The sequence below is a fragment of the Coregonus lavaretus genome (genome assembly GCF_964263955.1).
Source record: "Coregonus lavaretus genome assembly, chromosome: 14".
NCBI classification, from domain to species: Eukaryota; Metazoa; Chordata; class Actinopteri; order Salmoniformes; family Salmonidae; genus Coregonus; species Coregonus lavaretus.
Window position 1 is genome coordinate 2,222,712 of NC_140001.1, and position 22,125 is coordinate 2,244,836.

A 22,125-nucleotide genomic window follows, 5' to 3' on the forward strand; every position below is an offset into this window, starting at 1 on the left:
TATGGAAGAACTCATGGCCGTGTTTTCAGATTTTTGTTATTGTATTATTATGGCTTTTAACATTTTGGTTTAGATTATAATGGGACACTTATTGGCTTGCCCCTGATATTGGTTTAACGCTGCGCACATATAGTTAATTTGAATAATGTATAGAAAATGAACAACCGATGGAGTAAAAAGTAACGTTGTTTGTTTAAATGTAGATCCCTTCTTTAATGTCTGACTGTCTCTGCCTCTTGGTCTGTCAGCCTCTCTCTCGCTCTCTCTCTTTCTCTCTCCCAAATTAATTTCAAGGGGCTTTATTGGCATGGGAAACATATGTTTACATTGCCAAAGCAAGTGAAATGGATAAACAAAAGTTCTCTCTCTCTCTCGCGCTGCCTGTCAGTCAGCCTTTCTCTCTCTCTCGCTGCCTGTCAGTCAGCCTTTCTCTCTCTCGCTGCCTGTCAGTCAGCCTTTCTCTCTCGCGCTGCCTGTCAGTCAGCCTTTCTCTCTCGCGCTGCCTGTCAGTCAGCCTTTCTCTCGTGCTGCCTGTCAGTCAGCCTTTCTCTCTCTCTCGCTGCCTGTCAGTCAGCCTTTCTCTCTCTCGCTGCCTGTCAGTCAGCCTTTCTCTCTCTCTCGTGCTGCCTGTCAGTCAGCCTTTCTCTCTCTCTCGCTGCCTGTCAGTCAGCCTTTCTCTCTCTCTCGCTGCCTGTCAGTCAGCCTTTCTCTCTCTCTCGCTGCCTGTCAGTCAGCCTTTCTCTCTCTCTCGCTGCCTGTCAGTCAGCCTTTCTCTCGTGCTGCCTGTCAGTCAGCCTTTCTCTCTCTCTCGCTGCCTGTCAGTCAGCCTTTCTCTCTCTCTCGCTGCCTGTCAGTCTGCCTTTCTCTCTCGTGCTGCCTGTCAGTCAGCCTTTCTCTCTCTCTCGCGCTGCCTGTCAGTCAGCCTTTCTCTCTCGCGCTGCCTGTCAGTCAGCCTTTCTCTCGTGCTGCCTGTCAGTCAGCCTTTCTCTCTCTCTCGCTGCCTGTCAGTCAGCCTTTCTCTCTCTCGCGCTGCCTGTCAGTCAGCCTTTCTCTCTCGCGCTGCCTGTCAGTCAGCCTTTCTCTCTCTCGCTCTGTGTCTCTTATTACCTGTGCAGAATAAAGACATTTCCTGAATGAAGGACTTCTGGACTGAGTGGTTTGTCTCTTCTCCCTATGTTCCTATGTATGGAGACATCACCTCACAGCACTTTCACACTTCATGATCGGCTGTGTAAAGCTCCAAGTGGCTTTATGAAACAACATGGAACCATGGAGATATTTACCTCGGTGCAGACGACGGTTTACTGACCGTGTCCCAACAGGATATGATGAATGAGTTTAGACAGACGTTTTTACTGACCGTGTCTCAACAGGATATGATGATGGAGGTTAGACGGACCATTCTTTATCCCTTCAAAACAGGAAGACCGCACAATGGGATGGCCATAGCCTGCTTCCTCTGCTGACAGTCCCTGGACTCATACTAGTGCACCAATTACCGTCAAAGAAACGAAATGTTTGTTAATTTTGTTTATTTAAAATACATTACAGCCCAAGATCAGGTTCAGTTTTCAAAATCAACATTAGAATATAACCACGCTATGACCACTATAAACCCACTAGCAATGAGGCGTGTCTTATGTACTGTACTGAGCTCAGCAATAATTCAAGAAGTTGATGGTTCAATTTTTTGTAGAACTTTTCAAAGATGATCTATTATATTGAGAAGATTGCCGAGTGACCTCTAATGCATGTCCTCAATGGAGTGAGATCAGGTGGGACCATGCTAGCCAATGAGAGGGCAGATACGCGTGTGCAACAACATTTTATTTATTTATTTTTATTTAACCTTTATTTAACCAGGTAAACCAGTTGAGAACAAGTTCTCATTTACAACTGCGACCTGGCCAAGATAAAGCAAAGTAGTGCGATAAAAACAACAACACAGAGTTACATATGGGGTAAACAAAACAAAGTCAAAAATACAACAGAAAATATATATACAGTGTGTGCAAATGTAGCAAGTTATGGAGGTAAGGCAATAAATAGGCTATAGTACAAAATAATTACAATTAGTATTAACACTGGATAAGATACAGATAAGTCGTTTTTCTCAAAGTTGCCGGAATTGCCACTCGGCATCCACTTATTTCAGTACATTTTGTAACAGCATTACGACACTTCTATTTGACCAAGTAAGCCTCAGGTAATTCCACCATCTCGTAGACCGTCATACAAAAAAAAGGGTTTATCTCACGCTGACAAATTTTGGATGGAATAAATCCTCTCGCTTCGCCTCTTCTTTCAGTATCGGGCACGTCCCAAATGAGGAAGAGGAGCGGCACGTCCCAAATGAGGAAGGGGAGCGGCACGTCCCAAATGAGGAAGAGGAGCGGCACGTCCCAAATGAGGAAGAGGAGCGGCACGTCCCAAATGAGGAAGAGGAGCGGCACGTCCCAAATGAGGAAGAGGAGCGGCACGTCCCAAATGAGGAAGAGGAGCGGCACGTCCCAAATGAGGAAGAGGAGCGGCATAAATACAAGACCGAAAGCCGTTCTATCCAATAGAATCACGAGAATCACGTCGGACCCTCCTTGTCAAAAATGTATTCTCAGCCAATGTGAATGCTCGATGTTCAGTTGTCAAAGCAGGTTAATGTTCTGTTTTGCGTCCCGGTCAGAGCGGAGAAAGTGGTAGTTTGTTAGCTAGAAGTTCCAGACATGTTGAGTAGTTTGGGGAGCGCCGGTGGGAAGTCTACCAAGCCGTCCTTCGTTTCCTATGTGACGCCGGAGGTAAGTCTGTCCATGAAACGCTGCTGTATTAGCGGACGCCATGTGTGCATGTTGGATGAGATGGCTAAAAAGCCTGTCATTTCATACGGACTAGTTACCATAAATGCTATCTGGCTAGCTGACATGATTGGGACAGGGCGGGTTATGGTTCCTATAGCCGCCCGCAGCCCGTGAAACTAAAGTTTTAGGAAAAACAGCATTTCCAACCGATATGTAACTGTTTGTCCTGGAACAGAGTACTGTTTCTCTCCGGAGAATGGTGTGCCTTGTCATGTTTTCAATGACTGTAGGATAGTGTGCTTGATTTCTCCCTTCATATTTTGTCAGCAGACAACATTCAACTGTAACAGTGTTGTTGTTTTTTGTAAGGAGTCTTCCAGGCACTTCAAGATAAATTAAAACATTGTTACTCCTGACTCAGCTTTTTTGTGTTGTTGTTTTTTTACAGTGAGCTTGCGTGACTTTTCAACTGTCAGATCTGCATTGATTAGTCAGTCAAACTAGAAAACATAGATGGCAAACATGCAATACAATGTTGCTATTTCTCTATCCGTAAACACCATCTGAAATCATAGTAGATGAGTTATTATCCGGTATGGGAATCCACAAGCCATTATAGCATATATCCTATCTGAACTGTGGAAGTGTGGGAACAACACAACTTCCGTAGGAAACCTCAGCAGAAAGTGCAGAAGGCAGCATAATACTTTTTTTTGTAGGACATTTAACACGGGCAAGATGGAATATCTATTCTATTCAAGAACGCAACACAGTGTTGGCTAGAGAACAGCAGTCATTCAGCAATGAATTGTAGTCAAAATACCATGAAAGGAACAGTAACATACTGTTATCCCACGGTCGGGAAGTCATAGTTTTATGAACGTCACATGGCAGACCCAGTAGTCCATATTCGTGTGACACGGTAACGGCTGATGTCTGCAGTTTTGGCTCCCAAACACATATTAACCCAGCACAATAATACAGTTATGTGTATGTGGTAAGTCCCGTGTAGCTCAGTTGGTAGAGCATGGCGCTTGCAACGGCAGGGTTGTGGGTTCGATTCCCACGGGGGACCAGTATGGGGGGAGGAAAAAATAAAAAATGTATGCACTCACTTAACTGTAAGTCGCTCTGGATAAGAGCGTCTGCTAAATGACTTAAATGTTAAATGTGAGCAGAGAAGGCAAGCTCTGGGTCTTGTGACTCCTCGTGTGTCCTCTGAATGGCATCCTAGCTTATGGGAAGCTGACCTTAATGTAATGCTGAAAGGAGAGCAGCAGGGACATACTAAGGATATTTTACAAAGCAGTGGCGCTACATGGTTTAGTGAATATGTTTGAACAGCCTCAGTGATACAGTATCTCCTAATCAGGGGTCCCTGATGATGATGATGATGATGATGATGATGGTTCCATCCCTGTTTAGAGAGTAGTGGCTACACTTATCAAGGTCTCCGACAATGTGTTGTGTGAAGTGGGCTACGGGGCTGCACGCTACCCCAACTACCATTTTGATTATGATGAAGAGCAGCCAGTAACATGGTGGGGGCCAAAGTACACAACATAAAGTTCAGACGAGAAGAGCTGATTCACACAGCTGATAACAGAAGGGAAAACCATTGTTTCAATCAACATAATACGTTTGCAGTGTTCATCTTCCAAGTCGGCCATTGCCTTGATGTTGTAGGCCTATCTCTAATACTGCTTTCACAAAGTGTTTACAGTGTTTTGGGCAATGTTTATACACTACATGACCAAAAGTATGTGGACACCTGCTCGTCGAACGTCTCATTCCAAAATCGTGGGCATTAATATGGAGTTGGTCCCCCCCCCTTTGCTGCTATAACAGCCTCCACTCTTCTGGGAAGGCTTTCCACTAGATGTTGGAACATTGCTGCAGGCCCGTCAAGTTCTTCCACACCGATGTCAACAAACTATTTCTGTATGGTCCTCGCTTTGTGCACGGGGGCATTGTCATGCTGAAACAGGAAAGGGCCTTCCCCAAACTGTTGCCACAAAGTTGGAAGCACAGAATCGTCTAGAATGTCATTGTATGCTGTAGCGTTAAGATTTCCCTTCACTTGAACTAAGGGGCCTAACCCAAAATGAAAACAGCCCCAGACCATTATTCCTCCTCCGCCAAACTTTACAGTTGGCACTATGCATTGGGGCATGTAGCGTTCTCCTGGCATCCGCCAAACCCAGATTTGTCTGTCGGACTGCCAGATGGTGAAGCGTGATTCATCACTCCAGGCGGCGAGCTTTACACCACTCCAGCTGACGCTTGGCATTGCGCATGGTGATCTTAGGCTTGTGTGCGGCTGCTCGGCCACGGAAACCCATTTCATGAAGCTCCCGACAAAAAGTGATTGTGCTGATTTTGCTTCCAGACGCAGTTAGATTTTTTTTGCGCTTCAGCATTCGCCGGTCCCGTTCTGTAAGGTTGTGTGGCCTACCACTTCAGGGCTGAGCCGGCGTTGCTCCTAGAGGTTTCCACTTCACAATAACAGCACTTACAGTTGACCAGGGCAGCTCTAGCAGGGCAGATATTCAACGAACTGACATGTTGGAAAGGTGGCATCCTACGACGGTGCGAAGTTGAAAGTCACTGAGCTCTTCAGTATGGGCCATTCTACTGCCAATGTTTGTCTATGGAGATTGCATGGCTGTGTGCTCGATTTTATACACCTGTCAGTAACAGGTGTGGCTGAAATATATAATATAAATAATATAATAATAATAATAATATGCCATTTAGCAGACGCTTTTATCCAAAGCGACTTACAGTCATGTGTGCATACATTTTTACGTAAATATCTGAATCCACTCATTTGAAGGGGTGTCCACATACTTTTGTGTATATATAGTGTAAGAGGTAAAAGGATGTGTAATGTTTATATGACCCCCTTTATAAACAGGCCCATTTCTACCCCCTTTATAAACAGGCCCATTCCTACCCCCTTTATAAACAGGCCCATTTCTACCCCCTTTATAAACAGGCCCATTTCTACCCCCTTTATAAACAGGCCCATTCCTACCCCCTTTATAAACGGGCCCATTTCTACCCCCTTTATAAACGGGCCCATTTCTACCCCCTTTATAAACAGGCCCATTTCTACCCCCTTTATAAACGGGCCCATTTCTACCCCCTTTATAAACAGGCCCATTTCTACCCCCTTTATAAACAGGCCCATTTCTACCCCCTTTATAAACAGGCCCATTTCTACCCCCTTTATAAACAGGCCCATTTCTACCCCCTTTATAAACGGGCCCATTTCTACCCCCTTTATAAACAGGCCCATTTCTACCCCCTTTATAAACGGGCCCATTTCTACCCCCTTTATAAACAGGCCCATTTCTACCCCCTTTATAAACAGGCCCATTTCTACCCCCTTTATAAACGGGCCCATTTCTACCCCCTTTATAAACAGGCCCATTTCTACCCCCTTTATAAACAGGCCCATTTCTACCCCCTTTATAAACAGGCCCATTTCTACCACATTCTTGCCTGCATCTTTTATACGTCCCGTGCTGGAATGCCGACAGGCTGGGGACGAGTGGTAGTAGTGGTGTGTAGATGTGGGTGGGGTCTATTTTTAATAAATCCATTGAGAATATACACCATCAGGAAATCCATTATTAATTAGTTTAGGCAGGTCCTAAGAAACATTATAAGACTAAATAAAATGTATTTTCAAAAGAAAAGAAAAGAGCATATTTTGAGTTTAATTAGGTCTATGTTATGGGTCTGTGCAGCCATGGCTGACCATCCAAATGAAATCCGTAGTTCCTTATTTTGTTCATTAAACAGACAAGACACGCCCACCAGATCACGGTCAACACACACACAGTGTATTGGGAAAGTATTCAGACCCCTTGACTTTTTCCACATTGTGTTACGTTACGGCCTTATTCTAAACTTGATTAAATAAGTACAAATCCTCAGCAATCTACACACCAATACCCCATAATCGCAAAGCGAAAACAGGTTTTTAGACATTTTACCAAATGTATTAAAAATAGAAAACAGAAATACCTTATTTACATAAGTATCCCTTTGCTATGAGACTCGAAATTGAGCTCAGGTGCATCCTGTTTCCATTGATCAACTTGAGAGATGTTCCTACAACTTGATTGGAGTCCACCTGTGGTAAATTCAATTGATTGGACATGATTTGGAAAGGCACACACCTGTCTATATAAGGTCCCACAGTTGACAGTGCATGTCAGAGCAAAAACCAAGCCATGAGGTTGAAGGAATTGTCCGTAGAGCTCCGAGACAGGATTGTGTCGAGGCACAGATCTGGGGAAGGGTACCAAAAACATTCTGCAGCATTTGAAGGTCCCCAAGAACACAATGGCCTCCATCATTCTTAAATGGAAGAAGTTTGGAACCACCAAGACTTTTCCTAGAGCTGGCCGCTCGGCCAGCCAAACTGAACAATCGGGGAGAAGGGCCTTGGGTCAGGGTGGTGACCAAGAACCCGATGGTCACTCTGACAAAGCAGCACTCCACCAATGAGGAGTGACCAGACGAAAGCCATTCCTCAGTAAAAGGCACATGACAGCCAGCTTGGAGTTTGACAAAAGGCACCTAAAGGATTCTCAGACCATGAGAAACAAGATTCTCTAGTCTGATGAATCCAAGATGAAATGCTTTGGCCTGAATGCCAAGCGTCACGTCTGGAGGAAACCTGGCACCATCCCTACGGTGAAGCATGGTGGTGGCAGCATCATGCTGTGGGGATGTTTTTCAGCGGCAGGGACTGGGAGACTAGTCAGGATCGAGGGAAAGATGAACGGAGCAAAGTACAGAGAGATCCTTGATGAAAACCTGCTCCAGAGCGCTCAGGACCTCAGACTGGGGTGAAGGTTCACCTTCCAATAGGACAACGACCCTAAGCACACAGCCAAGACAACGCCCAAATCTCTGAATGTCCTTGAGTGGCCCAGCCAGAGCCCGGACTTGAACCCGACATTCAGAGACTCCTGCTTTTATTTTTTTATCCACGTTTCATCTCTTTCCTCCACTTTGTTAGGGAGCAGGCGTAGGTTCTTACATCGAAAGTATCTTCATCATGATACCGATAGAAAATAATAGCAATCTATATTTTCAAAAGCATGCGAGTCTGTCGATTGAGCAAAATAATAGGCCTACTCTTGATTTAGGCTACATTATAGCATGCTAAATGTTTCTGATCAGTGATAGATGATCACTTGATTTAGGCTACATTATAGCATGCTAAATGTTTCTGATCAGTGACAGATGAGCTATACCACCTCCAGTTGCCTGGCCAGAAACCAATGAACCAAATAGCCTATAGAGACGGAGGTTCAGTGAAACAAAATCACATTGATTGAGGCAAGTCAGTGGAGTCACAGACTTCTGGTCGGGAGGAGGCCTGGGTTACTAAACGACTGTGACTGAAGAGCAAAATAATCCACTTTTCAAACTACATAACATGTAAAAATGTTCTGATAACCGATCCAACTAGACCAGATGATCATGAGGAGCACTCACCTCATTTTAGCTCAAATGTTACCAGTCTAATTGTAGCCTGACCAATATCCAAACAGAGATTCAGTGAAAACAAAAATCTGACGTATTGATTTATCAATAGGAGTCCCCACGCTGTGATTATCAATAGGAGTCCCCACGCTGTGATTATCAATAGGAGTCCCCACGCTGTGATTATCAATAGGAGTCCCCACGCTGTGATTATCAATAGGAGTCCCCACGCTGTGATTATCAATAGGAGTCCCCACGCTGTGATTATCAATAGGAGTCCCCACGCTGTGATGGCGGTGCTGATATTCGCATCTACACTGAACAAAATATAAATGCAACAATTCCAAAGATTTTACTGAGTTACAGTTCATATAAGGAAATCAGTCAATTGAAATACATTCATTAGGCCCTAATTTATGGATTTCACATGACTGGGAATACAGATGTTCCCTTTATCTAATATTAGGTTTTGGTTGAAGATCTGATAACAATCAGTATCGCAAATATGCAAAAGTGGAGAAAATTAGAAAGGGGGCAAATACTTTTTCATAGCACTGTATGTAGTGAGGGCCAGCCAATGAGAGCGTACAGGTCACAATGGTGGGTAGTATATGGGGCTTTGGTGACAAAACGGATGGCAGTGTGATAGACTACATCCAATTTGCTGAGTAGAGTGTTGGAAGCTATTTTGTAAATGACATCGCCAAAGTCAAGGATCGGTAGGATAGTCAGTTTTACGAGGGCATGTTTGGCAGCATGAGTGAAGGAGGCTTTGTTGCGAAATAGGAAGCCGATTCTAGATTTAACTTTGGATTGGAGATGCTTAATGTGAGTCTGGAAGGAGAATTTACGGTCTAACCAGACACCTACAGTGGGGAGAACAAGTATTTGATACACTGCCGATTTTGCAGGTTTTCCTACTTACAAAGCATGTAGAGGTCTGTAATTTTTATCATAGGTACACTTCAACTGTGAGAGACGGAAAATCAAAAATCCAGAAAATCACATTGTATGATTTTTAAGTAATTCATTTGCATTTTATTGCATGACATAAGTATTTGATACATCAGAAAAGCAGAACTTAATATTTGGTACAGAAACCTTTGTTTGCAATTACAGAGATCATACGTTTCCTGTAGGTCTTGACCAGGTTTGCACACACTGCAGCAAGGATTTTGTCCCACTCCTCCATACAGACCTTCTCCAGATCCTTCAGGTTTCGGGGCTGTCGCTGGCCAATACGGACTTTCAGCTCCCTCCAAAGATTTTCTATTGGGTTCAGGTCTGGAGACTGGCTAGGCCACTCCAGGACCTTGAGATGCTTCTTACGGAGCCACTCCTTAGTTGCCCTGGCTGTGTGTTTCGGGTCGTTGTCATGCTGGAAGACCCAGCCACGACCCATCTTCAATGCTACATGGCCCCATCCATCCTCCCCTCAATACGGTGCAGTCGTCCTGTCCCCTTTGCAGAAAAGCATCCCCAAAGAATGATGTTTCCACCTCAATGCTTCACGGTTGGGATGGTGTTCTTGGGGTTGTACTCATCCTTCTTCTTCCTCCAAACACGGCGAGTGGAGTTTAGACCAAAAAGCTCTATTTTTGTCTCATCAGACCACATGACCTTCTCCCATTCCTCCTCTGGATCATCCAGATGGTCATTGGCGAACTTCAGACGGGCCTGGACATGCGCTGGCTTGAGCAGGGGGACCTTGCGTGCGCTGCAGGATTTTAATCCATGACGGCGTAGTGTGTTACTAATGGTTTTCTTTGAGACTGTGGTCCCAGCTCTCTTCAGGTCATTGACCAGGTCCTGCCGTGTAGTTCTGGGCTGAACCCTCACCTTCCTCATGATCATTGATGCCCCACGAGGTGAGATCTTGCATGGAGCCCCAGACCGAGGGTGATTGACCGTCATCTTGAACTTCTTCAATTTTCTATTAATTGCGCCAACAGTTGTTGCCTTCTCACCAAGCTGCTTGCCTATTGTCCTGTAGCCCATCCCAGCCTTGTGCAGGTCTACAATTTTATCCCTGATGTCCTTACACAGCTCTCTGGTCTTGGCCATTGTGGAGAGGTTGGAGTCTGTTTGATTGAGTGTGTGGACAGGTGTCTTTTATACAGGTAATGAGTTCAAACAGGTGCAGGTAATGAGTGGAGAACAGGAGGGCTTCTTAAAGAAAAACTAACAGGTCTGTGAGACCCAGAATTCTTACTGGTTGGTAGGTGATCAAATACTTATGTCATGCAATAAAATGCAAATGAATTACTTAAAAATCATACAATGTGATTTTCTGGATTTTTGTTTTAGATTCCGTCTCTCACAGTTGAAGTGTACCTATGATAAAAAATTACAGACCTCTACATGCTTTGTAAGTAGGAAAACCTGCAAAATCGGCAGTGTATCAAATACTTGTTCTCCCCACTGTAGGTATTTGTTGTTGTCCACATATTCTAAGTCAGACCCGCCGAGAGTAGTGATTCTAGTCGGGCGGGCGGGTGCAAGCAGCGTTCGATTGAAGAGCATGCATTTAGTTTTACTAGCGTTTAAGAGCATTTGGAGGCTACGGAAGGAGTGTTGTATGGCATTGAAGCTCGTTTCGAGGTTTGTTAACACAGTGTCCAATGAAGGGCCAGATGTATACAAAATGGTGTCGTCTGCGTAGAGGTGGATCTGAGAGTCACCAGCAGCAAGAGCGACATCATTGATATACACTGAGAAAAGTGTCGGCCCGAGAATTGAACCCTGTGGCACCCCCATAGAGACTGCCAGAGGTCCAGACAACAGGCCCTCCGATTTGAGACATTGAACTCTATCTGATAAGTAGTTGGTGAACCAGGTGAGGCAGTCATTTGAGAAACCAAGGCTATTTAGTCTGCCAATAAGAATGCGGTGATTGACGGAGTCGAAAGCCTTGGCCAGGTCGATGAAGACGGCTGCACAGTACCGTCTTTTATCGATCGCGGTTATAATATCGTTTAGGACCTTTAGCGTGGCTGAGTTGCACCCATGACCAGCTCAGAAACCAGATTGCATAGCGGAGAAGGTACGGTGGGATTCGAAATGGTCGGTGATCTGTTTGTTAACTTGGCTTTCAAATACTTTCGAAAGGCAGGGCAGGATGGATATAGGTCTGTAACAGTTTGGATCTAGAGTGTCACCCCCTTTGAAGAGGGGGATGACCGCGGCAGCTTTCCAATCTCTGGGGATCTCAGACGATACGAAAGAGAGGTTGAACAGGCTGGTAATAGGGGGTGCGACAATTTCGGCGGCTAATTTTAGAAAGAAAGGGTCCAGATTGTCTAGCCCAGCTGATTTGTAGGGGTCCAGATTTTGCAGCTCTTTCAGAACATCAGCTGTCTGAATTTGTGTGAAGGAGAAGCGGGGGGGGGCATGGGCAAGTTGCAGCGGAGGGGGCAGAGCTGGTGGCCGGGGTAGTGGTAGCCAGGTGGAAAGCAATTTGATACATTCCTTCAATTGCATTAGGCAACTTTATTCCAATATTTTTGTTATTCAGTGATATTTATTACCACAGTCATTCTTTATGGATCCATCCAGTTGTGGTTTAAGAAAACAGTGCATGCTTAGTGGTGGGCAATGCGAAGAGCTGGGCGAAGTGACATGGCTTGCAAAGTTGAGAACTGGCATGAGGACATTATCAGGGTGCTGCCTAGCAACCATGAAGACTTTAAGAGCGTAGTGCGTTCCTCCTCAGCATTACGGCTACGTTTCATACTAAACCGTAGGCAGAACTTTACTGAAATTAATACTAAGTCGTTTGGAGGAAATCAACGTTTTGGCTTTGATACCGGCAATACCTTTCAGATATAAAGAAAAGGTGGAAAAAAGTTGACGGTATGGTAAAGTTGACGGTATGGTAAAGTAGGTGGTATGGTAAAGTTGGCGGGGGAAATGTATTGGTATGAAAGGGATCTAACTGAATGTAGGGCTATGACCCTGGGTATTGGACTCCTCTCTCTAACTGGATATTTACAGGGCTACATTTTACCATCTCACACACATTCCAATATTCAATCCATTTGTGAATAAAATGGGACTCTGTTTTACTACCAAGAGGAATATCCTACTCTCTGGCCACTCTGCAGTGTGCATCTTCCAAGCTCAATAAGGCCTGGATATCTCTGACTGAATATAGGGCTGCGTTTGACTATCTCACATTAGCTAAGCCTAGCTGCGTCTTTAGATGGAAATAGGAGGAGGGCTGCAGTTCAGATACTAATACAGAAATAGTTGACTTCCTCTGTGAGGCCAGAAGTGTCAACAGTATCAGGAAACCAGCAGTGTGCAGTAGCCCACAGCTTTAAAACCAGCCTTATCGATGGTCACAGCTTTAAAACGAGCCTTATCGATGGTCACAGCTTTAAAACGAGCCTTATCGATGGTCACAGCTTTAAAACGAGCCTTATTGATGGTCACAGCTTTAAAACGAGCCTTATTGATGGTCACAGCTTTAAAACGAGCCTTATCGATGGTCACAGCTTTAAAACGAGCCTTATCGATGGTCACAGCTTTAAAACGAGCCTTATTGATGGTCACAGCTTTAAAATTAACATTAACTATGGTCACAGCTTTAAAACGAGCCTTAACTATGGTCACAGCATTAAAATTAACAATAATAATTAATAATAATAATAATAATATGCCATTTAGCAGACGCTTTTATCCAAAGCGACTTACAGTCATGTGCGCATACATTTTTACGTATGAGTGGTCCCGGGGATCGAACCCACTACCCTGGCGTTGCAAGCGCCATGCTCTACCAATTGGGCTACAGAGCTTTAAAATGATCCTTATCTATGGTCACAGCATTAAAATGAAAATTAACTATGGTCACAGCTTTAAAATTAGTATTATCTATGAAAGGGGGGAACTCAACTACTATTTGAGAAGGTCCAGAGACACCAATGTCCGGATGGAGATCGTCCTTTATCAGCGTAGTAACCAACATAGTCGTCTACGACTTAGGAAACATGTTGTTATATAAAATGCACATTAAATACATTAAATGACTAAGAATTTGAATTAATTACAACTTCTTTCAAATGTAAACATGTGCAACATTGCATCAACATTGCTGAAGAACAGAAGTGGTTGCATAATTGTCTATGCAAAAAGTGCATTGGCCTTGAATTATTATTATTATTAATTTAAAATAAAGTGCATGTTTTCTGGAGAACAAAGGAGAGTTTAACTAAAATAATAATCTGAATGCACAGAACATCACTGTGAGCCATGCTATATTCATGTATAAGTCCCTCTGGGCCTTGCCTTGCAGTAATGAGAGAAATTACACTTTCTGTCTCCTGCCAATGCTTTGAACTTTGGCACAAATGGTGTGAGAGAAACTCTGAGACACTGGTGCAGGTGTTCATTGGTGAGCCTGGTGCGGTATTTGTTTTTTAATAAAGTTCATTGTGGAGAAGGCTGATTCACAGCTGTCTGTGGATCCAAACATGGTCAGGATGTGTAGCGCCAGCTGTCTGTGGATCCAAACATGGTCAGGATGTGTAGCGCCAGTTTCCTGAACAGGGACATCAGCTGCAGGCGCCATCTTTCCCCAGAAAGGGACGGGGTCACGATCACCAGCCGGCTCCTTCAGAGCCAATCACCAGCCGGCTCCTTCAGAGCCAATCACCAGCCTGCTCCTTCAGAGCCAATCACCAGCCGGCTCCTTCAGAGCCAATCACCAGCCGGCTCCTTCAGAGCCAATCACCAGCCTGCTCCTTCAAAGCCAATCACCAGCCGGCTCCTTCAGAGCCAATCACCAGCCGGCTCCTTCAGAGCCAATCACCAGCCGGCTCCTTCAGAGCCGATCACCAGCCGGCTCCTTCAGAGCCGATCACCAGCCGGCTCCTTCAAAGCCGATCACCAGCCGGCTCCTTCAAAGCCGATCACCAGCCGGCTCCTTCAAAGCCGATCACCAGCCGGCTCCTTCAAAGCCGATCACCAGCCGGCTCCTTCAAAGCCGATCACCAGCCGGCTCCTTCAAAGCCGATCACCAGCCGGCTCCTTCAAAGCCGATCACCAGCCGGCTCCTTCAAAGCCGATCACCAGCCGGCTCCTTCAAAGCCGATCACCAGCCGGCTCCTTCAAAGCCGATCACCAGCCGGCTCCTTCAGAGCCGATCACCAGCCTGCTCCTTCAGAGCCGATCACCAGCCGGCTCCTTCAAAGCCGATCACCAGCCGGCTCCTTCAAAGCCGATCACCAGCCGGCTCCTTCAAAGCCGATCACCAGCCGGCTCCTTCAAAGCCGATCACCAGCCGGCTCCTTCAAAGCCGATCACCAGCCGGCTCCTTCAAAGCCGATCACCAGCCGGCTCCTTCAAAGCCGATCACCAGCCGGCTCCTTCAAAGCCGATCACCAGCCGGCTCCTTCAAAGCCGATCACCAGCCGGCTCCTTCAAAGCCGATCACCAGCCTGCTCCTTCAGAGCCGATCACCAGCCGGCTCCTTCAGAGCCGATCACCAGCCGGCTCCTTCAGAGCCGATCACCAGCCGGCTCCTTCAAAGCCGATCACCAGCCGGCTCCTTCAAAGCCGATCACCAGCCGGCTCCTTCAAAGCCGATCACCAGCCGGCTCCTTCAAAGCCGATCACCAGCCGGCTCCTTCAAAGCCGATCACCAGCCGGCTCCTTCAAAGCCGATCACCAGCCGGCTCCTTCAAAGCCGATCACCAGCCGGCTCCTTCAAAGCCGATCACCAGCCGGCTCCTTCAAAGCCGCATTTTAATTCATCCTAATGAAATGCATGGTGCATTCTGAATGGCCTCATCAAGTTGTGAAGTTTAAATATTCAGCTAATATTTCAGTTCTCCTCATGGCTGTGGGATCTGTTTTGATCTTTTCTCTGAGCTCATCTTTTTGTTTACCTTCAAGCAAGGTGTCAGAAACTTCACACATGCATTATTTGCATTATCTCAGCATCTGAAAATGTTTTTTGTTGTTGTGTTTTTCCAAAACCAAGTTATCCTCAGTGAACACTCCATTGCACGTTGTTGGGCTGTCAGGGAATTGACAAGGATTTTGGTGGACGTCTCATATTGGGATTTGAGTTGGTTAATCTAGTTTGTTCTCACCTCCGTGTTCAGGGGATACGTCTGATCCAATTTACTATGCCTGGTGTCATAATGGTGCTTAACATGGGCACTTTTCAGGAGAGCTACGACTCACTGCATATCAGGCATCATATCATATATCAGGCATCATGTCATATTATATCAGGCATCTTATCATATTTACATTTACATTTTAGTCATTTAGCAGACGCTCTTATCCAGAGCTACTTACAGTTAGTGAGTGCATACATTATTTTATTTTTATTTTTTCATACTGGCCCCACGTGGGAATCGAACCCACAACCCTGGCTTTGCAAACGCCATGCTCTACCAACTGAGCTACATCCCTGCCGGCCATTCCCTCCCCTACTCTGGACGACGCTGGGCCAATTGTGCGCCGCCCCATGGGCATCATATCATATATCATGTCAGGCATCATATCATATATCATGTCAGGCATCATATCATATATCAGGCATCAAATCAGATATCATATCATATTATATCAGGCATCATATCATATATCAGGCATCATATCATATATCATGTCAGGCACATTGGTTTTGTGCTAGTTGGAGGGAGAATGAATGAATGCTGTTCTGTCCACCTGTCTTTGAATATGTGGTTTTCAGAGTCAACTTGTCAATTTTTTTAGCCATATTACCAAAGATCCTGGTAACTAAGCTCCTATCTGTGATATTAACAGGGAGAGGGGAGGGGGAGAGGGACGAGGGGAGAGGGAGAGGGACGAGGGAGAGGGGAGAGGGACGAGGGGAGAGGGACGAGGGGAGAGGGAGAGGGAGAGGGGAGAGGGACGAGAGGGACGAGGGGGAGAGGGGCGAGGGAGAGGGACGAGGGGGAGAGGGGAGAGGGGCGAGGGAGAGGGGAGAGGGACGAGGGGGAGAGGGGCGAGGGAGAGGGACGAGGGGGAGAGGGACGAGGGACGAGGGGAGCGGGACGAGGGAGAGGGAGAGGGAGAGGGCGAGGGGAGAGGGGCGAGGGGAGAGGGACGAGGGGAGAGGGACGAGGGGAGAGGGGAGAGGGGAGAGGGGGAGAGGGACGAGGGGGAGAGGGACGAGGGGAGAGGGGGAGAGGGACGAGGGAGAGGGGAGAGGGAGAGGGGAGAGGGACGAGGGAGAGGGACGAGGGAGAGGGGAGAGGGAGAGGGGAGAGGGACGAGGGGAGAGGGAGAGGGGAGAGGGACGAGGGGAGAGGGGAGAGGGGAGAGGGACGAGGGGAGAGGGGAGAGGGACGAGGGGCGAGGGGGAGAGGGGAGAGAGGGAGAGGGACGAGGGGAGAGGGGAGAGGGAGAGGGACGAGGGAGAGGGACGAGGGGAGAGGGACGGGGGAGAGGGGAGAGGGGAGAGGGGCGAGGGAGAGGGGAGAGGGACGAGGGGAGAGAGGGAGAGGGACGAGGGAGAGGGGAGAGGGGAGAGGGGGAGAGGGACGAGGGAGAGGGACGAGGGGAGAGGGACGAGGGGAGGGGGAGAGGGGAGAGGGGCGAGGGGGAGAGGGACGAGGGGAGAGGGACGAGGGGAGAGGGACGAGGGGAGAGGGGAGAGGGGGAGAGGGACGAGGGGGAGAGGGACGAGGGGAGAGGGGGAGAGGGACGAGGGAGAGGGGAGAGGGAGAGGGGAGAGGGACGAGGGAGAGGGACGAGGGAGAGGGGAGAGGGAGAGGGGAGAGGGACGAGGGGAGAGGGAGAGGGACGAGGGGAGAGGGAGAGGGGAGAGGGGAGAGGGACGAGGGGAGAGGGGAGAGGGACGAGGGGCGAGGGGGAGAGGGGAGAGAGGGAGAGGGACGAGGGGAGAGGGGAGAGGGACGAGGGAGAGGGACGAGGGGAGAGGGGAGAGGGGAGAGGGGCGAGGGAGAGGGGAGAGGGACGAGGGGAGAGAGGGAGAGGGACGAGGGAGAGGGGAGAGGGGAGAGGGGGAGAGGGACGAGGGAGAGGGACGAGGGGAGAGGGACGAGGGGAGAGGGACGAGGGGAGAGGGACGAGGGGGAGAGGGGAGAGGGGCGAGGGGGAGAGGGGCGAGGGACGAGGGGAGCGGGACGAGGGGAGGAGGGAGAGGGGAGAGGGGCGAGGGGAGCGGGACGAGGGACGAGGGAGAGGGACGAGGGACGAGGGACGAGGGAGAGGGGAGAGGGACGAGGGAGAGGGGAGAGGGACGAGGGACGAGGGGAGAGGGACGAGGGAGAGGGACGAGGGACGAGGGGAGAGGGGCGAGGGAGAGGGGAGAGGGACGAGGGAGAGGGACGAGGGGAGAGGGACGAGGGAGAGGGACGAGGGGAGAGGGACGAGGGACGAGGGGAGAGGGGAGAGGGACGAGGGAGAGGGGCGAGGACGAGGGGAGAGGGACGAGGGGAGAGGGACGAGGGGAGAGGGGAGAGGGACGAGGGGAGAGGGACGAGGGACGAGGGGAGAGGGGAGAGGGAGAGGGACGAGGGAGAGGGGAGAGGGACGAGGGAGAGGGACGAGGGGAGAGGGACGAGGGAGAGGGACGAGGGACGAGGGGCGAGGGAGAGGGGAGAGGGACGAGGGACGAGGGAGAGGGACGAGGGGAGAGGGACGAGGGAGAGGGACGAGGGGAGAGGGGAGAGGGACGAGGGAGAGGGGAGAGGGGCGAGGACGAGGGGAGAGGTACGAGGGACGAGGGGAGAGGGACGAGGGGAGAGGGACGAGGGGAGAGGGACGAGGGGAGAGGGACGAGGGAGAGGGGAGAGGGGAGAGGGACGAGGGGAGAGAGGGAGAGGGACGAGGGGAGAGGGGAGAGGGACGAGGGGAGAGGGAGAGGGGCGAGGGAGAGGGACGAGGGGAGAGAGGGAGAGGGACGAGGGGAGAGGGACGAGGGAGAGGGACGAGGGGAGAGGGGAGAGGGACGAGGGACGAGGGGAGAGGGACGAGGGGAGAGGGACGAGGGGAGAGGGACGAGGGACGAGGGGAGAGGGACGAGGGGAGAGGGACGAGGGGAGAGGGGGAGAGGGGAGAGGGACGAGGGGAGCGGGACGAGGGGAGAGGGGAGAGGGACGAGGGGAGAGGGGAGAGGGGAGAGGGACGAGGGGGAGAGGGGAGAGGGAGAGGGACGAGGGGAGAGGGACGAGGGGAGAGGGACGAGGGGAGCGGGACGAGGGAGAGGGAGAGGGACGAGGGAGAGGGACGAGGGGAGAGGGGCGAGGGGAGAGGGACGAGGGGAGAGGGGCGAGGGAGAGGGGAGAGGGACGAGGGGAGAGGGGAGAGGGACGAGGGGAGAGGGGAGAGGGACGAGGGAGAGGGGAGAGGGGAGAGGGGGAGAGGGACGAGGGGAGAGGGGAGAGGGACGAGGGAGAGGGGAGAGGGGAGAGGGACGAGGGAGAGGGACGAGGGGAGAGGGACGAGGGGAGAGGGACGGAGGGGAGAGGGACGGAGGGGAGAGGGACGAGGGGAGAGGGACGAGGGGAGAGGGGAGAGGGACGAGGGAGAGGGGAGAGGGACGAGGGGAGCGGGACGAGGGAGAGGGACGAGGGGCGAGGGAGAGGGGGAGAGGGACGAGGGGAGAGGGAGAGGGACGAGGGGAGAGGGGCGAGGGAGAGGGACGAGGGGAGAGGGGAGAGGGACGAGGGAGAGGGGAGAGGGGAGAGGGACGAGGGGAGCGGGACGAGGGAGAGGGACGAGGGGAGCGGGACGAGGGAGAGGGGCGAGGGAGAGGGGGAGAGGGACGAGGGGAGAGGGGGAGAGGGACGAGGGGAGAGGGACGAGGGACGAGGGGAGAGGGACGAGGGGAGAGGGGGAGAGGGGAGAGGGACGAGGGACGAGGGGAGCGGGACGAGGGGAGAGGGACGAGGGGAGAGGGACGAGGGGAGAGGGACGAGGGGGAGAGGGGAGAGGGGCGAGGGAGAGGGACGAGGGGGAGAGGGGAGAGGGACGAGGGGAGAGGGACGAGGGACGAGGGGAGAGGGACGAGGGGAGCGGGACGAGGGAGAGGGAGAGGGGAGAGGGGCGAGGGAGAGGGACGAGGGGAGAGGGACGAGGGAGAGGGACGAGGGGAGAGGGACGAGGGGAGAGGGACGAGGGGAGAGGGGCGAGGGAGAGGGGAGAGGGGAGAGGGACGAGGGAGAGGGGAGAGGGGAGAGGGACGAGGGAGAGGGGAGAGGGACGAGGGGAGAGGGACGAGGGGAGAGGGGCGAGGGAGAGGGACGAGGGGAGAGGGGAGCGGGACGAGGGAGAGGGACGAGGGGAGAGGGGGAGAGGGACGAGGGGAGAGGGAGAGGGACGAGGGGCGAGGGACGAGGGGAGAGGGGAGAGGGAGAGGGACGAGGGAGAGGGGAGAGGGACGAGGGGAGCGGGACGAGGGAGAGGGACGAGGGGAGCGGGACGAGGGAGAGGGGCGAGGGAGAGGGGGAGAGGGACGAGGGGAGAGGGAGAGGGGCGAGGGACGAGGGGAGAGGGGTGAGGGAGAGGGACGAGGGGAGAGGGGAGAGGGACGAGGGAGAGGGGAGAGGGGAGAGGGACGAGGGGAGCGGGACGAGGGAGAGGGACGAGGGGCGAGGGAGAGGGGGAGAGGGACGAGGGGAGAGGGAGAGGGACGAGGGGCGAGGGACGAGGGGAGAGGGGAGAGGGACGAGGGGAGAGGGAGAGGGACGAGGGGAGAGGGAGAGGGACGAGGGGAGAGGGACGAGGGAGAGGGGAGAGGGGAGAGGGACGAGGGAGAGGGACAAGGGGAGAGGGACGAGGGAGAGGGGAGAGGGGAGAGGGACGAGGGGCGAGGGACGAGGGAGAGGGGAGAGGGACGAGGGGAGAGGGACGAGAGGGACGAGGGGAGAGGGACGAGGGGGAGGGACGAGGGAGAGGGACGAGGGGAGAGGGACGAGGGACGAGGGGAGAGGGACGAGGGGAGAGGGACGAGGGAGAGGGACGAGGGGGAGGGACGAGGGGGAGGGACGAGGGAGAGGGAGAGGGGAGAGGGAGAGGTTACTGAGGTAGAGTGGCCGCTGCGCCCGGTTTTCTAAAACGGTCAAAAAATAATTGATTGACTTTTATAGAACAAAATGCGCTGTTGTCCGGTCCGGATTGACCCTTCTCTGGGGAACGCGGTCCGCCAGTTGAGTTTGGCTTGTCTATGGTCACAGCTTTAAAATGAGCCTTATCTATGGCCACGGCTTTAAAATGAGCCTTATCTATGGTCACAGCTTTAAAATGAGCCTTATCTATGGCCACAGCTTTAAAATGAGCCTTATCTATGGCCACGGCTTTAAAATGAGCCTTATCTATGGTCACAGCTTTAAAATGAGCCTTAACTATGGACACGGCTTTAAAATGAGCCTTATCTATGGCCACGGCTTTAAAATTAGCCTTATCTATGGTCACAGCTTTAAAATGAGCCTTATCTATGGCCACAGCATTAAAATGAGCCTTATCTATGGCCACAGCTTTAAAATGAGCCTTATCTATGGCCACAGCTTTAAAATGAGCCTTATCTATGGCCACTGCTTTAAAATTAGCCTTATCTATGGCCACGGTTTTACACAGAACCAGAAGCTATTATTATTTTATGGTACATTTTACCCACTTTTCTCTCCAATGTTGTGATATCCAAATGGTAGTTACAGTCTTGTCCCATCGCTGCAACTCCCTTACGAACTCGGGATCGAACCCGGATCTGTAGTGACGCCTCAAGCACTGCAGTGCCTTAGACCGCTGCACCACAGACCGTTGCGCCACTCGCGAGGCCAACCAGAAGCAAGCTAGAAGGAATTTCAAAACCAGACTACCTTGTTCGTTGTCAAGAGAGATGATGAAACCATGTCATTACGTTAGAGGACGTCCTTTTGAATGAGCCATTTTAGTTTGTATTCTTATATATATTTTACTATCATAGAGGTAGTAAACTGATAATGAAAATGTTGTTTTGTCATTGTTTCAAACAGGAAATCAAGTCAGAGAAGGAACACTCCAGAAAAGAGAAACATCCAGACTTGTTACCAGGTGCATCTGGATAAATTCATCCTCTCCACAGAACTTGGAATTGCCTTGATGATTGACAAATTGGCATCAAGTTGATTTGCTCATAACTTTCCTGTCTGTCTCTGTGTCTGTCTCTGTCTGTCTGTCTGTCTCTGTCTGTCTGTCTGTCTGTCTGTCTGTCTGTCTGTCTGTCTGTCTGTCTCTGTCTGTCTCTGTCTGTCTGTCTGTCTGTCTCTGTCTGTCTCTGTCTGTCTGTCTGTCTGTCTCTGTCTGTCTGTCTGTCTGTCTGTCTGTCTCTGTCTGTCTGTCTGTCTGTCTCTGTCTGTCTGTCTGGACCATCCCCAGGCGAGGTGGTGTTCTGCAGTGCCAGCACAGTGTTGAAGTACACTCAGGATGACCTGTCACAGCGAGGCGTCTTCGGGGCGCTGCTCTGCACCAACTTTAGAGTGTCCTTTGTCAGCGACGAGGCGCCCGCTGAGGAGATGGTGAGTACCGGCGTCACGTTGAATAACGGACAGTTTGATAGGTCACTTCATCATGGACACTTCAGACTCTTCCTCTGAACCAGACACACTTCAGACTAATGACTCTTCCTCTGAACCTGACACACTTCAGACTAATGACTCTTCCTCTGAACCAGACACACTTCAGACTAATGACTCTTCCTCTGAACCAGACACACTTCAGACTAATGGCTCTTCCTCTGAACCAGACACACTTCAGACTAATGACTCTTCCTCTGAACCTGACACACTTCAGACTAATGACTCTTCCTCTGAACCAGACACACTTCAGACTAATGACTCTTCCT

At 50.3% G+C, this 22,125-nt stretch overlaps 1 protein-coding gene across 1 annotated transcript in view; it reads left to right on the forward strand.

Annotated features, from left to right (window-relative positions):
* Nucleotides 1-2,545: 2,545 nt before the first annotated feature.
* mtmr12 (myotubularin related protein 12) overlaps nt 2,546-22,125 on the forward strand; it is a 49,443-nt gene continuing 29,863 nt past the window's right edge. The window contains exons 1-3 of the mRNA XM_084177426.1: nt 2,546-2,792; nt 21,278-21,335; nt 21,660-21,799. Coding sequence (XP_084033552.1) covers nt 2,721-2,792; nt 21,278-21,335; nt 21,660-21,799 — 270 coding nt within the window. The 5' untranslated portion in view covers nt 2,546-2,720. The remainder of the gene's footprint in view (nt 2,793-21,277; nt 21,336-21,659; nt 21,800-22,125) is intronic.